Raw genomic sequence first — 18,804 nt, forward strand, 5'->3', positions numbered from 1 at the left:
TGCTGGCTTTCAGAGATATGAGTATCAAAATAATTAATGTTGGTCAAAAAAACATGAATCTGGGTTGATTGAATCTCTTTAGGATTTTTAAAAAAAAAAGTGCTTTGTACTAAAATTTTAGTGTATTTTTATACAGACCACAAACAGCATTCTACTTTGTAGGAATGCATGTATCAAATTATGCCTGCACAAGTTTAAAATAACTAATCATTTTTACTGACAAAAATTTTATGTTTAGATGGAGAGTGCCGTTATAAAAAGGGACTATGGAGTGATTGTGATGCAACATCTAATATGCAAAGGAAAACTCTTAGCTTGAAAAAGGGTGATGCATCATGCGAGCAAACAAAAGTTATTACAAGAAAGTGTAAAAAGGGTAAGAAAATCATTTTTGGGCCATTACACGAAAAACTCCCGTACGTGACTGTTCATATATTTCATTAAATACTAATCATTTCAAAGAGTAATGACAGAATTTTTTGCTTAAAACATCATTCATAAGTTTGTTATTTGTTAAGCAGAAATATTTTTTATTAATACTTTTTATTGTTTTTAATGACATAGATAAGGGGTTAGCTGCGGGACAAAACGACCATGTTAAAAGGAATAGCCCTTTAGCAGTTTTTGAGTGCTGTTCATAAATATGTGAGCATAGGCATGCGCATGGGAGCCACCAGGTGTACCGTGGTACCCCCATTAGCACATAGAAATGAAAGTCAATACGAAAGTGTCTAAAATTTTACATTTTTAGGTTCATTAGTTTCTTACCTCGTACGCTTTAAAAACGCTTTTTACTCACAATATTTGAAAATTTTCCTTAAGCGAGCAAGTATATGGGAGCCTTTCTAAGCACAATTTCAACCTCCTGGTACAGTGGTTCCCCCATTTCTGAAGCCCTGCACACGCTTATGGCTGTTAGTTTACATAATTGTAAATTTTTATTGAATAATGTTCTGAAGCTCAAAAGTTATTTACTTTTACATGTTTGAAAGTGAGAAAATACATCCTTATGAAATGTTTTAGTTCTTCACAATATATTTATTTGACTAAGCATCTGAAGGTCAATTAACTCGGTTGAAGTATATCAAGCTTAATATCCAAAGAAAAGTTTTTTACTTTTATTTCTTCACAATTGACCTCTTCATGCTAAGTTCTGGACATAACTTAGAGCTGACTTTTTTCTTAATTTGATTTTTTGTGCTACATTGTAGTGACTACAACTTTTCAAAAATACGTAAGTACAAGGGCAAGGTGAAAAGTTGTGGGCCTGACACTGAAATGGCACTCTAAACAGCAAAAATTTATGTTTCCTGCCTGGGTGAACTTGTCATTAGTTTGAATGAAAAGTTTCAACTTGTTTTCTGAAGTCGTTTATTTGCACAAATTTTTGCAGTAGACATCCCAATTGTTTCTCTTTAAATGGATAAACTTGAACATTGTATGGTTAAACATTTCTTTGTTTTGGATGGATTAATCCCTTAGGAAATTCATCTTGTGTTCAAAGACGTTGTTTAAACACTTAAAAAGTGGGAAGCTATTCCCCAAAGACCGTACTCGCTTCGCAGAACATATACTGAAATTGGAACGATACAGAGAAAATTAGCATTGCCCCTGTGCAAGGATGACATTCAAAATCATGAAGCGCTCCACATTTTTTAAATTTTATTCAAAACTCCTTCATTTTATTTCTGAAATTGAGTATGAACCCTGTTTCTGTGGTATAAACTATATTTTTCTTAATAACATACATTTGTCCATTTTTATTTTGTAAAGAAATAAGATTACCATCATGCATTCCCTAGTTTTCTCATTTCTGTGAACAAAAATGGATTTTATTTTTATTTCAATGAAATAGTTAAAAGAAAAAATGTATAGTATTTTATGTTTAAACATTAATGTCTTTAATTCACTTGGTACACATGCTCATTTAATAAATGCACTCATTTAAATGTTTTCAAATTTAAGTACCGTATTTTCCTGTATATTATCCACGTCGGCGTATAATCCATGGATAATATGATGCAAAAAAAAGAAATTTTGATGTAACATACAAGTTTTTCCAACTAAACTAAAAACGTGAAGAAGTAATAACTTTTGAGGTACATTCAATATTAAAAAACAAAATAATCTAAGAAATTAAAATTTCTTCGTGAAATTGTCATTATAGTACTCTAATTACTTGAAGACAAAGAGTCAAGAAAGGAGCAAACTGTCTAATCTTGTGCAGAAGACTTCGTTTTTTACTGTATGTTGTTTATTTTACGTAGCCTGAATCTCCTAAGAAGATCATTCAAGCTATGTAAAATAACCAACAAACAGGCAGAGTTAAGGATCGCTAACAAGAACATTCAAGCTATGTAAAACTAGTCGACCCGTGCGGAACTCCGCACTATGCTTGGAATCGTTTCATGTGGCATTTCGTTCTTAAAAAATTTCAAAGACAGAACATTATGAAAAGAAATTGAAAAAAGTTTAAACGGATTAAAGAAAATGGAAAAAAGTAATCGAATAAAAGAAATCATGTAATTTGAAGACATCAGCAACAAAATACAATGTTAAATACAATGTTGAGATAATGTGATCATCGCTCACCTTTTGGACCTTTTAGTTTTATGTATTTTCAATGCAAACATAAATATCCTTAAAAGTGTGACTGAGTGATTCATAAAAAAGCAGTAATTGTGCATGTGAAAAAACGGGTTGTGGCAAATACAGTCCTGCCCAGGTGAGCATCTGACGGAAAAAAAACTATTAAAGAGATATTTGTTGACACGTATTCAAACTGGCACCATTCTGATCAACAGCACGACACTCCAACCAACCGAGCTGCTGCGCCTTCGTTTTCGAACGCATTGAAGCAATGTGTAATGAAAAAAAACAGTCAAAAAGCTTTTTGACCAAAAAAAAAAACTATGCATCTATTTTTTGTCATTAGCCAGCATGATACGCTTCTAAATTATTCGTGAAACATGGAACTTAGTTAAGCAATTAGGAAGATCTGGCGTAGCGATTGAAACAAACATTCTAGAGAAATAAGAAATTTGATTGAAAATAAGCGTTTTTATTTTTGAAAATTGATATGATTTCCCATAGCAGGCTGCTTTAACCGTTACTGCTTGAATGTCAGCACATGTTTTTCTTTTAATCGAACAGTTAAAATTGAAAACCAAAACCAGTGGAACAGAGTTTGTTTTTTAAGTGTAATTTTTCAAACGTAGACAAAATGATTTTTTTTTTTTTTTTTGCCGCCCAAAGCAGAGGAATAGAAAATAATTTCTTACTAAAGAAGTTGATAATTTTAAGAGCCACTGTCTGTAAGAAGCAGGCAGTTTACGGCATTTGTGAGTGTTGACATTTTTAATTTTCTTTATTTTTGCAAATGTTGTTCCTTATCATGAATGTAATGTTTGTGCAAAATATGAGTTTTATCTGCCTTACCGTTTTTGGGAAATTGAATTCTTAAATTTAGGGGGCGTGACACATTTTTGCGTGTTTTTCAAATTTGCAGATTTTAAAGTTCTTGTTACTTTAAGCGCCCCTATAATGACATGGATTTTTAAATTCTATACTATTATATGGTCTTCTTAGATACTATTACAGCTGTCAGATCGGTGTCACTACGAGGGCGACGGCCACAAACTCCGTTTAAAAATGACCGAAAATGGAATTTTTTTACTACATTCAATGCCAATTTTCTCAAAGCGCCTTCATGATGACACCAGCATTTTTACATAAATTCCTAGCTACACTTGCATACATCAAAAATATGTAATAAAATTGGTGTCACTATAAGGGCGCCAGAAGATATTGGAACTTTTATGTGATAAATTTCACAAAAATGCAAATGTTTAAAATCTAACTACTACTCTCGCCCTCATAGCAGAGATCTGAAACTAATTATGTTTGATAACCAGCATGTTCGTCTAACATATGAACTAAAAAAATCGGTGTCACTCTTATTACTTTCGGCAATATAATCATTTGAAATTAGTATGTTATGGAGTTATTTAAAAAAAGACTTTTCTGATTCGAATGGCTTTTTGCAGTTTGTTTCAAACTTTAATATAAAATTACAGTAGGGACACCTAAAATATGTTTCTAATGCTTTTTATAAAAAAAGCTTTATAAAAAGCATTAGAAACACAGTAAATCAATATAGGTATAGATGGACATATTGTGTAATGTGCATTATAGGCTAAAATAGTCATACTAATATTCATATTTTTTCAAACATACTAATTTTTTATCTGTTATTTATATTAAAAATGCAACTATTTATAACATAATGTCTTAAATAGTGATAAACATAATGTATTACATAGTGAACTTTCAGAATCAGAAACATAATTTGAGGATGACGTAGACTAAAAGAAAACATAAAAAATCAAATCACCCAGTTTCAGAAAGACGGTCATTAATTATTCATATCTGGTAATTTTGTAGCACTAAAGCTTGGGAAAACATGGTATCCCTGAGAAATAGTAGAAGTTGACCATTTGCTGGTCTGAATACAACTAGCCCCCTCATAGCAGAGATCTGAAACTAATTAGGTTTGATAACCAACACGTTTGTCTAATATTTGAACTAATAAATTTAGTGTCACTCCACTACTTTTGGAAATATAATCATTCGAAGTTAGTATGTTGTGGTGCATTTTTTTCATTTATTATTATCATTTTTAATTTATTTTATTTTTTTATTTATGTATTTTGTTAATTTAATCTTATCACACCGAGATAGTGTTTTGACCATATTTATTTTTAATTTATTACAAAGAAGCAACATTTAACATAAACAGCTTTGGGAAGTAAGAGTGTCTTTATATATATATATATATATATATATATATATATATATATATATATATATATATATATATATATATGAATGTCTGTCTGTATGTCATCCATGAACTCAAAAACTACCCGGCAGATTTGACTGAAACTTTCACCGTTTGTTATTTTTGGTACTGGGAATGTTTATAGACCAGTTCGGAAAAAATTCGATCGATAGTTCCTTTTTTATTCCAATTTATGTCACAATCCATTGGATAAATACAAATAAAATTATCGGCTGCAGAAATTAATTCGCGTGAAAGATCTCATTGATAAGAAGTTAGCTGTTGCCATTTTTCTTGAGTTTGAACAAATAAATTCTTTCTTTATTGTTTTATGGCTTTTCATGCAACGGGGGGATTTAAAACTTTTTCTATTTGATATTTTTAGCGATTGATTGATCTTGCAAACTGCGTGAGAACAAAATTTGAGTATAGTCATGGCTTCACTTGATACCTGGACCGATTATTATGAAAATTGCTATATATATGTATTTTTCTACGGAGAAGGTGCATAATATGCTCATTGAAGCCACTCGCCACCAAGTGGCACTGCAGAGTAGCAACTTCTGCCCCATTCAACCGATTATCATGAAAATCAGTGTAATGATGTATTTTTTTGTTGGCGTAGCAACACGCGTCGGGTACAGGTAGTCTTGAATAGAAAATGCTTGTTTTGATATAGGTACCCAAGTGCATCTATTGTGCATAATATGTTTAGATTATCATACCAATACTCGCCTTTTTTCCAGTCAAATAAATAAATTTATTTATTCCAATCCTTCTTGCCATGTATTTGACCTTTACTTGCAAATGGTCAACTTCTGCTATTTCTCCGGGGTACTATGTTTTCCCAAGCTTTAGTGCTACCTAAAAATTACCAGATATACTACCTAAAAATTACCAGACCCTCCTACTAAAATTACCAGATATGAATAAGAAATGACTGTCTTTCTGAAACTGGGTGATTTGATTTTTTATGTTTTCTTTGTTTTAGTCTATGTCATCCTCAAATTATGTTTCAGATTCTGAAAGCTCGCTATATAATACATTATGTTCATCACTATTTAAGACATTTTGTTATAAATAGTTGCATTTTTAATATAAATAACAGATAAAAAATTAGTATGGTTGAAAAAATATGACTATTAGTATGACTATTTTAGCCTATAATGCACATTACACAATACGTCCATCTATACCTATATCGATTTACTGTGTTTCTAATGCTTTTTATAAAGCTTTTTTTATAAAAAGCATTAGAAACGTATTATTTTAGGTGTCACTACTGTAGTTTTATATTAAAGTTTAAAACAAACCGTGCAAAAAGCCATTCGAATTAGAAAAGTCTTTTTTTAAACAACTCCATAACATACTAATTTCGAATGATTACATTGCCGAAAGTAATAGGAGTGACACTGATTTTTTTTAGTTCATATGTTAGACGAACATGTTGGTTATCAAACGTAATTAGTTTCAGATCTCTGCTATGAGGGCGAGAGTAATAGTTAGATTTTAAACATTTGCATTTTTGTGAAATTTATCACATAAAAGTTCCAATATCTTCTGGCGCCCTTATAGTGACACCAATTTTATTACATATTTCATGTATGCAAGTGTAGCTAGGAATTTATGTAAAAACGCTGGTGTCATCATGAAGAGAGCTTTGAGAAAAATGGCATTGAATGTAGTAAAAAAAATTCATTTTCGGTCATTTTTAAACGGAGTTTGTGGCCATCGCCCTCGTAGTTACACCGATTTGACAGCTGTAATAGTATCTAAGAAGACCATATAATAGTATAGAATTTAAAAATCCATGTCATTATAGAGCTCCTCAAAGCAACAAGAATTTTAAAATCTGCAAATTTGAAAAACACGCAAAAATGTGCCACGCCCCCTAAATTTAAGAATTCAATTTCCCAAAAACGGTAAGGCAGACAAAGCTCATATTTTGCACAAACATTACATTCATGATAATTAACAACATTTGCAAAAATAAAGAAAATTAGAAATGTCAACAATCACAACCTGCCTGATCCTTACAGACAATGGCTCTTAATGTTTTATATCTAATTCGAGTAAATAATTAAAGATTTATTTGGTTAAACTTAAATTTACTTTCAATTTGGCATAGTATTTTTTCATTGATGCAAAAGGTCAAACACTGCTATTAGAAAAATCTACATTTTAGCATACAATGAAAAGTTTTTCTGCACAAAAAGGATTCCCTTGAGGTCTGAATTTTTAAATTTAATACTTTTTTTATGCTTAGTGTGGTCTCAACTGAGTCAAAGCTTTAAAAAAAAAAAAGAGCACCCTTCAATTAATAGTCAACTTATCTGAAAAATAACCAAGTAGCAATCACGTTGCATTTATTTTATTGCCTTAAGTGTGTTATCTGTTGTATGTTATGAGTACATGTAATGTGTAATATTAATCTTAATTAGCTATAAGGTCGGACAGCCTGGGCTGGCCTGAAGATCAGCTAGTTTATAGCCGAATGCTCTACCAAAAAAACTTATCAATTTAGCCGAACAACTAAGTCGAGTACTTTAAAGCTTTATTCAAAAAAAAAAAAAAAAACAGGTCAATTGTAATTTTTTTTTACAAAAGCGACGCAAAAAATCAAAAAATTTGATTAGAATTTTGTTTTAAAAAAAATCTGCATAAGAACTACAAGCTGCATCAAAGTTTTGCAATAGCAAGGGGCGTTTTCAAAAACTTGATTTTTAGACCGTAAGTCTATTTTTCATCATTAGCCATCCTAATAAGCTTTAAAATGAGAGGGGAATTTCTTCAAGAAATAAGAAAGATCTCGCATACTGACAGAAAAATAATCCACAGAAATAATATCTAAGAAAAGTTATTGAAGAAAAGTGTTTTTATTTTTGAAATTTTATACAATTTTTTATCGCAGGCTGCTTGAACCGTTGTGGCTTAGATGACAGCATGTGTTTGTTCATCATTTAACCGAACGGTTAAAATACAAAATTAGTTGAACTAAGTGAAACTGAACTTGAGGCAATATACAAGAGCTTCGCTAACCCACTGCGCCACCGAGGCTTAGTTAAACTAAGTTTGTTTTTTAAGCCTAGCTTTCCGAATGTAGTAAAAATGTGATTGGCTATTTGTTTTTTGCCGAAAGAAGAAAAAAAAATATTTTACCCATCAAATTGTTAGTAATTTTAATGTTTTACTTCATAGTCTAATAAATATTCATAGTTTAACTAAATGAAAAGCGTAATTTCAATTTGGGGAAGTAATTTTTTTATTTGTATAAAGGGTCAAAAACTCATTAGAAGAATCTACATTTCAGTATACGATTTTTTTTCCTGAACAAAAATCTATTCCATTGTTAAAAAACTATTCTATTGAAATCGTGAACCTGATACCTATATTTTTGCTTAAATTATGCTTTAGTTTTCTGACCGGAGCCAAGGCTTTAAAAACAAACTATAAACCTTACAATTAAGAATCAATTTAGCTACATGTTGCATCAAGATTTCGTAATAGCAAGGAGCATATCCGTCACATTTATTTTATTATGTCATTTGTGTTATTGATAGTCTTCGAGTGTTCATGTAATACGAGATTTTTGTCTAATTTTTTGATGCAGATTGTCCAGGCTGGGGCCCGAACACTCGTTCTTCAGGTTAAGATTTGAATGCTCTGCTAATCGAGCTATTCAGCTCTGCCAGTCACAGTGCAATTTAAACTTTTAAATTTAACCGGAAACCTTAGTCCGGTGCTTTAAAACAAGTTTTTTTGACAGAAGAAACAATTTTTTTTTTCGTATTTAGCCTGCACGATAAGCTTTAAAATGAGGTGTAAATCAAAGAAATCAATCAAGAATTGACGAAGATCTCACGTAGGAACAAAAAACTTTTTACAGAAATAATATATAAGGATAATGAACATACAGGCAGGATTTACGAGTGCTAAGAAGAACATTCAAGCTATGTAAAGTAACCAACGTACAGGCAGGGTTTACGAGCTCTAAGAACATTCAAGCTATGTAAAATAACCAACATACAGGCAGGGTTCATGATCTATAATGGCGAATCCTGCTGGAAATATTGAGGTTCAATGCGTCGGTGTGGAGGAAAAAAATGCACAGATAATCAGTGGCAGCGTATAATCCGCACCTCATTAATTTTACACTTTTTTTACAGATAATCCGCAGATTATATACAGGAAAATTCTGGTAATAATAATAGTTAACTTTCTATTTGTGCATTATAAATTCATTGTTTGTTCAATTTCTTCTGACTAATGCTAAGTAACAGTAATACTAAACAAATTGTAACAGTAAATAATACATTTCTTATTTTTAAGGGAATTTCGGGGGGAGGGGATAGTTACAGCTAATAAATTTGAGTTACGGTGCACATGTTACAGTTACAAAAAACCTTGTCTCATTGCAAAATTCAAGTTTACAGATGAAAAGACATTCAACAAAGAATTTTTATGAATGTCCATTCTTTACCTCTTGAGATAAGCACACAATTTGTTTAACTGCATCTATGTCTGCGAAAACCTGCCTGCCTTTCAGAAATTACTCCAATTTAGTGTAGCACAAGCAGTAATCTATTAGCACCCAGTCTCTTGGTTTATTTACACATTATGTTTGTAAAAGAAATTGGGGGGGGGGGGGGTAATATGCCCATATTTTTGACAAACATCATTAGGTTTAAGAATTGGTTCCATCACAGGCTTTCTCCAAGCACTTTGCTCGTCATTTTTCCATGTTTGATTAATAAATGCCAACTAAGCCAGTTTTGTAAAATATCTCGAATTTATGAGGAATAGGTTGGTGTAGTCGGTATAGAAATAAAATTTTGGCAAAACATTTTAAAATTTCATTACAGCGGAATGCTTTTTCCCAATTTTTAAAACCCTGACATGTGATTTGTTTTTTCTAAAAGAAACAATGCATGTTGTAGTTGTGGTTTGTGAGAAATGACATCAAATTTACCAATCAAAAATATGCAAAAAATTAATTTACATAGAGACTCTACTCACTCCGCTCTACAGGGGTGCCCACAGGGGGGGGGATTATGGCGCAAGTTGCGCCATCAAAATTTTTGGGGGGGATTTTTTTTTTCCCAGAATGTTTTTTTCTTTAGAACATGAAATTCTTGAATTTTGGAAAAAAAAAATATTTAAACTTACTGATCAAGAAATAGATGCATTAATAATACTTTTTTCACGTTCTCTTCAGGGCCGTCGCCAAGACGGGGGGGGGGTGATACGCCCCCCAGTTTTTCAGAAGTGGGGCCGCCAATTTCATTTTAGCGATGAAAACGAAAGAAGAGAAAGGGAAACTCTTCGCTGTTTTAAAAAATCAAAATGGCAATTATAAATGAACAATTAAAATAATAGTAACAAAAAGTATTTTTTCTGTAAAATTTGAATGGAAAATGTAATCTTAAAATACAATTTGGGAACATCCATGATTCTCTTTTATTAAGAGTCGCGGAAATGTACGCTTCAAACATTTTTATTAACCAAAAAAAAAAGTATTCAGTACAGTATACTCTTCACTAAGCCGCAAAGTGGGTATGTCTGCCTAGTCGGAAACTATAGGCTCGGCTCAATTAAAGTATTGTGCATAGAGTAAAATTAGCATAATGGGAGGGAGGAAAGGCGACAAAACTAACATGGTGCACGCCTTGTCTCTCGACGGCCCTGGTTATACAAAATTAGGCTTTATGGTTCTTCAGTTAAAAAAAAAAAAAAGAAAAGAAAAAAAAAACATAGATAAATAGGACAGCTTCATTAGAACAGCCCATGGGATAGGGTTCGCCGAAACATTCCTATATATTTTTTTTGATGAAAAATATTGTCCTGAAAATCATTGCTAAGTGGAATAAAATGTATGGGTCGCCGAAATAAATGCGAAATAGAGAGGAAAAAAAATAATAAAACAGTTAAATGAAAAGAGAGATTCAATGTATTGCAATGAATACTCACACCAAAAGTTCTAAATTTTTGAATGTAAAAATCGTAATTAAATCACAGCTTAATCAAGCAGGCTCAATCAGCTCAATGCAGGTAGCATATTTAAAATAAAATGAAGTGGAATAGAAACCTAAAGTATCGCAGAAAATTACCGCATCTGTTCAAAATGTTAAAAGTCCTTTTTCCAAGGCCGCAAATGCTTGTATTGCAAGAAAACAAAAATATTAGGGAGGGGGGAATTGAAAGTTTTATTATGGAAAATCCAAACAAATAATCGTGTTTGGCAAAAGAAAATTGGAAGAAAATATTACCACAATATGTTTATCAGTAATTAAAATTGACAATGAAGATAGGAGGGACGTAGCCAAACTGAAAGGAAGAGTGGGGAACTCAAACCCTTCTTTTTATGTCCCCAAAGCTGGCCTGGAAGTGAGTTTTTAAAATTTAGGTTTTGAAAAAATTCCGGAAATTTTTTTCTCAAACCCCATCCTTTAGCCTAACGTCATTGAAGCTGACCTACACCTGTGTATTTAGGCCTGCAATTTCGAAAAACCATGAGAATGCTCCCAACGTAACCTCCATGCCCTCTCAATTAATCATTGATCCTCATTCAAGGTCGAATAAATTTCGTCTTTTGGACTTTAATTTAAAAAAAAAATAACTCCCTGAGTTGTTCCGAAACTGTCGTCCTCCAAATATTACTGGAGATCCTCAAAAATATCATTGTTAAGGCTTCAATTTACAAAAATTTTCAGGGGAGAGATCTCCAAAACCTTCTGCCCCTCTAACAGTATTAATAACTAGTCTACGATTACTTTAATTGAATTTCAATTTTGAAAATTTGCCGGGGGAGGACTCCGATTCTCTCCACCCATTAACGTTGACAAAAATCTTCTAAAACTGCGGTTTCTACGGATCGAAATTTTTTTCGAGAGAATGCCTCTGTCTCTCTCTCGCCAACATCATCGAAAAATGTCTTAAATCTTGCTTTTAGTGCTTCAGTTACGAAACATTTCTGGTCGCGAGCACCTTCAAAACTCCCCCCCCCCCTTTCATCAAAGGTTGGCTTAAATTACGTTTCCGCAGCTTTGATTTCAAGAGACTGGCGGTGCACTAAATTTTAACAAAAAAGTCTACAATCGCGTTTTAAGACTTTAAAATTTCAAAAAATTTTGATGGGGGAGGGCGCATCTCTCATCCCCTTAATTTCACCATAGATTGTCTAAAACTGCAGTTTTCGATCTACAATTTTCAAATTTTTCTCGGGGGAGAGCCCCCGGACCCCCATTTACGTGTCACAATTGGGAATGCGTGCTTCAAGTTTGCATTTTGAAAAATTATAGAATGATGACCACGAGTCTCTTCCTCCCTTAACATCATCATAGATCGTCTAAAACTGTTTTTCAAATAACAGTCTTGAAAATTCCCAAGGGAGAGCCCCTGGACCCCTCTTCTGAACATAATTAAATATAATATACGATTGTGTTGGGAACTTAAATTTGGAAAAATTATCGGGAGATGCTATCCTCTGGAACTTTTCTCCCCTTCCTCCCAAACTTAAAATATAGTTTAAAACTGCGTTTTTATGTCTTCAAATTGCAAAATAATGCAAGAAGGTAGCCCTCCGACACCCCCTAATTCTGATTGAATATTATCCTAACGATTATTTATATTGCTAGTACTAAGGTCTAGTAATATGACTATCCCTGCTAAACCAGAAGCCAAATGTTCTCTCTCTCTGCACATTGGAACATGCGTTTGAAAAAATTAAGGGGCCGCAAGAAGCTTACCCCCCCCCCCCCCCAGTTTTTTTTTTGAAATAGCCACAGCCCTGGTGCTCTTTCCAAAATTTAATGACCGTGTCTCTTTTTCAATGAAAGGAGCATCACAGACGACATGGAGTTGGTGTCCATTTCAAAGTTGGATCAGAAGATTTGATTTCTTTTTAATATCTTATAAATTTTCTGGAAGCAGCACAATTCTGCATGATGAATACGTGTGACAGTGATGAGAGGGCGGGAGGTCAAAAATGTTTTATTGTTTGTAATAATTCTGACCAGTATGCTCTAGTCTTTCATTGATTCCTTTTGCACCTTGACAATCGTTAAAAACTAGTTTTGAAGTTCCTGCAATCGACAATTAATATATTTTCTTCATTAACTAGCTTAAGCTTATGAAGAATATATATATATCTCTCTCATTTCACTTTACTCCCATCATCTCAACCATTTTTAAATTGATTGTTTCAATTTATCATTAGATGATTTTTATTGAAACTTTCAGTGATGTTGGTTTTCGCTGATGGAAGTAGAACAGTCTGTTCTTAAGTTGATTCAAGCAAGTTCGCATACCGATCGAGCGACCGCCTACAACCGCGAGAGATGATCGAAGAGAGAGCAAACTAAAACCGCGAGCAGTTTAAATATCCCCCGGGTCATTAGCATATCCGAGTCACGTGAACGGACACATCACTGCTATCGTTAAGCACACGTGCCATCAGATTTCTTCTAGAAGCATCTATGACGTCATCCACAACGGAGTTCCCGCCAAAGGTGAACGAAAGTGAAACAAACATTCGGTCGATTCGACCAATGTGAATGAGTGCTGATAAGATTCTTTTACCCCAGTCATGCAGAATGATTGGTAATACATTATAAGTAAGGAAAAACATTATTTTACTCTTGGTGTTGTGAGGTGATGAGATAGGATTATTTACTGTTGTTATTAACAGGCATTTATGCCTAACAAGGCTCCCCTCTCATCATCTCACAATGAAAACATTCAAAAAAAATTCGAGTTCATTTAGACATTAACACAATTTCCACATATTAATAATTATATGAGAAAAAACAATGAACAAATTTTTAAACATAAACTTGACTCTATATTACGAACTTCCAATATAGATCTAGAATCTCAAAATTTGAGAAAAACACAACATACAATACACTTTGCTGGAAAAAAATTTCAAAAGTTCAAAGAACAATCATCTTGAAAAGTCCTTTTTTTTTCTTCATTATCTCTTTCATACGTCGTAACTCATAGTACGTTTTCACGTAATTTTCACCAAAAGTTCGAAAACAAATTCTTGATCAAAGTTCTTTCAATCATTTTTCAATCATTTTTTCCGGCTTTATTTATAGCAATGACAGTAGGTTAATCTGAAATATAAAATAAAAACCCACAGTAACTGTTCAAATCAGCATATAAAATATCGCAGTCTTGAAAATAGTATAGTATAAGCATATATTGAGAAATGTTAATAACGAAATGTAAATAAGCTCTTTTACTAACTATCCATTTCTCACTAAATCATTTCATTTACAAATAGATCACTAAAAATCTTAATCAAAAAATATGCTCCCCTTCTATACTTAAAGACTGTCTGATAATTTTAACTGATTAAAATTTCATTTTTACCAATTCAAAAAAATTTTTTTTTTTTTAAATTACATTTTTGCACCATAATATATTCAATGAAGGAAAATTACAAATTGTAAGGGGAACTAGTGGTGTTTCCAATATTCAAAAATAGGGTCTCACAAAATGAAAAAACAAATACACCCGTGATAGACCTTCATGCAACAATAAACTCCCTCTATCCTAACTCCCGGGAAGACTCAGACAATTACATTTTCACTTTTAACGAGACGTAACAAAAAGCTGTTCGCAACCCGGTTGATAGGGAGAAAAAGCCACTGTAACATTCAGGTGGACAATTAAATTGTTAGAACTTGCAAAAAAACATTTCACAAAACATGATGCAAAGAAAAATTTAAAGTACATTAAACAATTTTCAAAAATTTCTAAAAATGTTTCTAAATTATATTATATTTGTACAAAAAAATTTTCTATAAATCTTTAAATTTCTAATCGGGTGAGAGGTTTCGTGAATATGTCCGACATGTTATCTTTGCTTTTGACATATCTCACGTTAAAAATATTTTTATGAACTAAATCCCGAATGAAAAACAATTTGATATCAATGTGTTTACTACGATAATTTTCGATAGGCGATTTAACAAAACCTAACGTAGCCTGATTATCCACATACAAAATAGATTTAATTTTACAACTTTTAACAATTTTTATTTTGATGCATTCGTCAATTACACGATCAAACCACATGAGCTCTTTAGCACATTCGGTCATGGCTATAAATTCAGCTTCCATCGTTGAAAGGCTAACACTTCGTTCTTGGAACGTGCGCCATTCAATTGGAGCTTTATCAAGTAAAACAAGTTGACCGCCTAATGAGGTTCTATCATCCTTATTTGTAGCAAAATCAGCATCCGAAAAAGCTATAGGTTGAACATTTTCACATTTTAAGTTTAATTTTAAATCTTTAGTATGGTAAACATATCCTAGTAATTTCAACAATCCATCCCAGTGTACAATTCCTGGGTTACTTTGAAATTGGCTGAAAATGTTAACAGCATACGATATATCAGGACGTGTTCTACTAGAAATAAATGATAAACACCCTAATAAACTCTTGTATGGATATTTTGACATTTCGTCAATCTCAGCTTGAGTAGTAGGACAATTTAACTTTGAATAAACACATCCTTTACTAATAGGTAAAGAAGAAATAGGGATTTTAAATTTACTAAATCTTTCATAAACTACACGAATGTATTCAGTTTGATGTAAATTTAAGCCATTTCCTTCATTTTCAAATTCTACACCTAGTAGCTTTTTAGTTTTACCTAAAATTTTAATTTCAACATGTTTTTGAAGTAAATTCAGAGCATCTTTAATATCCCTGTCCTTCTTACTGAATAACACAATGTCATCAACATATAAGAGTAAAATCACATTATCAGTATAATAAACACAATTACATGATAAAAATTTATGAAAACCAATTTTAAGCAATATATTTTCAATTTCATAAAACCACAGACGACCGCTTTGGTGCAGGCCGTATATAGCTTTATTCAATTTGCACACATAATTTTCTTTTCCCTTTTCAATAAAACATGGGGGTTGCTTCATATATATTATTTCATCAATAGGAGCATATAGGTACGCACTTTTAACGTCACATTGGATATGTAGCCAATTTTCTCTTGATACCAATAAAGAAAAGAAAAAGCGAATGGTACTAAAGCAGACTACTGGGCAGAAGGTTACATCAAAATCTAGTCCCCTCACTTGATTAGTCCCCTGTGCGACTAGTCTACTTTTATAAACTTCACCATTTTCCCCTTTCTTTAAATTATAAACCCATCTACATCCGATAGGATTAACATTTTCCGGTAATTTGACTAAATTCCAAACATTTCTTTTACGCATAGTGCCTATTTCTATTTCCATTGATTTTTGCCATTTCCCCCTTTCATTAGGTTTTAATGACTGTTTATATGTTCTAGGGACTTGAATTTCTATGTCTAGTCAAGAAACATGAGTTAAAATTTTTAGATTGATTTGAAACTTCACCCTGAAAATCATCATTGCCTTTAAAATTAAATAATTCCGGATCATACGCTATGTTTTCATGAAGACAATATTTTTGAACATCATTCAACGATCTTAATCTTTTGCTATTCCCCTTTTCAAAATAATCTACGTCGTTTCTTGAACCATCAGGTCTAGGGACAAATTTCCGAATCCACCTAGCTTCCCGCATTAGTTTGCGACTAGAATCATCCCTCTCACTGTCTGAACTTTCCGCCCCCCCCCCCCCTTCGGAGCTACTTTCAACATCTAATTCTCTGAAGCGATTCGAATCTTCGCTTTCTTCCGAAGAATTCTTATCTTCTGCCTGAGGCGAAAGAGGCCAGAAAAGGATATTTTCTTTTCCGCGTGATTCCTACTCGGAAGTAAATTCGTCCTTGAAAAAGGAATTCTCTTTGAAAGATACGTTGATTGTTTCAATGACTTTATCTTTGTCTGGAAGATAAACGCGAAATCCTTTACGATTGAACGCGTATCCGATTAAAACGCCTTTTTCGGCTTTTAGGTCTAGTTTCTTTCTTAATTGTCGTGGGATACCGGCAAAACAAGTAGTTCCGAATGCTTTTAAATGTCTTAAATTTTGCACCACCCTGGTCAAACTTGGTGCCAGACAAAATATTTCGTCTCAAACGGGAAGAATACATTACATCTTTGATAATTACAGTTCTTTTACCGAACTTAACTTTGATTTCCCCTTTTCCCTCAATCGGGAAAGTTTGCTTTTTCACGGCAACAGCCATGTTAACATCATTTAGGGGTTCAAATGTCCTAAACCAGTTCTTATTTGAGCAACATTGATTTGAAGCTACAGTGTCAAAAATAAATGTATTCCCTTTATCTTGGGTCTGACTAAGATTTGCCTCTGACAAGAAATACAAAGGAGACTCACATCTATTATTTGAAGGTGATCGGCGACGCTCCTGGAACTTCCTTCTAGAACTCCATCGGCGATTTCTACTCCTTGGGCTCGTACCTTCTTCCCTCCATTCTTTCCGGGATTGGTGTTGGTTTCCTCTTTTATTTCTTTCTCGTGAAGTCAATCTTTGAAGGTCTTCATTTTTGACATAAGGGCATCTGCTTCTTATATGCCCATCTTCATGACACTTGTAACATCGAATTTTAGATTTAACTTGGAAAACCTGCATCTCATTTGTCTTCTCTTCTTTCATTTCTTGACGGTTTTCTTCAATAATTAGATCAACCAGGATTTTCTCGAATGTGAAATCTTCATTTTTCCTCATCAAAATCTGTTGAATCAGATGATCATATGTTTCTGGTAAACTTTGCAGTAATTTAAAAGAAATAGTCCTCCGGGAAATTCGGATAAGCAACTTTGATTTTGTTGAAAATTCTCTGCAGACGCGCGGCAAATAAATTCAGCTTTTCTCCATTCTCTTTCTTGCACTGATTCAGCTCAATAAAGAGTTGCATACTTATACATCTATTCTCCGGAAAAAAATGTAATTTTAGTTTTTTCCAAGATTCGCATGGATCTTCTATAGTTTCAACTATTTTTCTTAGATTTTGTTCAATATTCAAGAAGATTAGAGAGACTGCAGTTCGCTTCCTCACAATAAATTCTTTCACATCCTTTTCTGTTACATTCGTCTTCTCATTAATGACTGGTTCTTTCTCTTCTCCATTTGTGATATCCCATACAGTCCGTTCCATGAGAAGGAACTTCATATTCGTCGACCATTCGAGGTAATTCTTGTTATTGAGCTTTTCAATCTGAATCGCAAAATTTGCCATTTTTCTTTTTTTTTCAAACTTTAGTATTCTTGAATTTTGGTAAAATCTTTTAAGTCGCTTCTATCTTGGTCGCCCCCCCCATCTCAAACATTCCAATAACTTCATTTTCAGATGGGTCATCGAATTTGCAGCTTTCAAAAAAATATTTCAAAATTTCTGAAAAATATCGAAATGTACATCATCCAACGGTACATGTACTTTTGGCAGCAGTACAACCCTGCCTTTTTACAGATGCATGTACACTCTTTATCATTTCCTAGTCTTATCCAAAAATATTTTCACTAGGTCTGCACAGGAAAGGGACTGGGCCCATAACCCGTGTTGGGGAGAATTTCTAATCTAATAATATCTCCCCAATGCTTTCTTTGATACTAGCAGAGTGAGTTCGGAAATAAGAACTTGACAAACTATTTCTAACTTTCATGAAGTTTATTTAAACAATAATATAAATAGGTTAAAACATGCTGTAAATGATAAAAATAAATACTAACAACATAATCTCTCTACATGCTACTTTTGCATGAGATAACTAACACTGCAATGCAACCTGATTGACAATTGACTAAAAACTTCGATGAAGTAAACCCATTGGGAAATAAGCTAAGTCCAGCTCATCATTTTTAATAAAGGGCGAACGGCACGAACAAGCAAGCCTGCATACCGATCGAGCGACCGCCTAGAACCGCGAGAGATGATCGAAGAGAGAGCGAACTGAAGCCGCGAGCAGTTTAAATATCCCCCTGGGTCATTAGCATATTCGAGTCACGTGAACGGACACATCACTGCTATCGTTAAGC

At 33.1% G+C, this 18,804-nt stretch overlaps 1 protein-coding gene and 1 non-coding gene across 3 annotated transcripts in view; both read left to right on the forward strand.

The window, feature by feature from the left end:
- The window catches only part of LOC129218692 (pleiotrophin-like), a 63,308-nt gene that overhangs the window by 23,717 nt on the left and 20,787 nt on the right, over positions 1-18,804 (forward strand). For both annotated transcript variants that reach the window (XM_054853014.1, XM_054853015.1), the window contains exon 3: positions 239-376. In XM_054853014.1, the coding sequence (XP_054708989.1) occupies positions 239-376 (138 nt within the window). The remainder of the gene's footprint in view (positions 1-238; positions 377-18,804) is intronic.
- LOC129219474 (U6 spliceosomal RNA) lies at positions 1,551-1,656 on the forward strand. Its single transcript, XR_008580425.1, has one exon. It is a non-coding gene; the product is annotated as a U6 spliceosomal RNA (small nuclear RNA).

The sequence above is a fragment of the Uloborus diversus genome, chromosome 3 (assembly GCF_026930045.1).
Source record: "Uloborus diversus isolate 005 chromosome 3, Udiv.v.3.1, whole genome shotgun sequence".
Taxonomy (NCBI): domain Eukaryota; kingdom Metazoa; phylum Arthropoda; class Arachnida; order Araneae; family Uloboridae; genus Uloborus; species Uloborus diversus.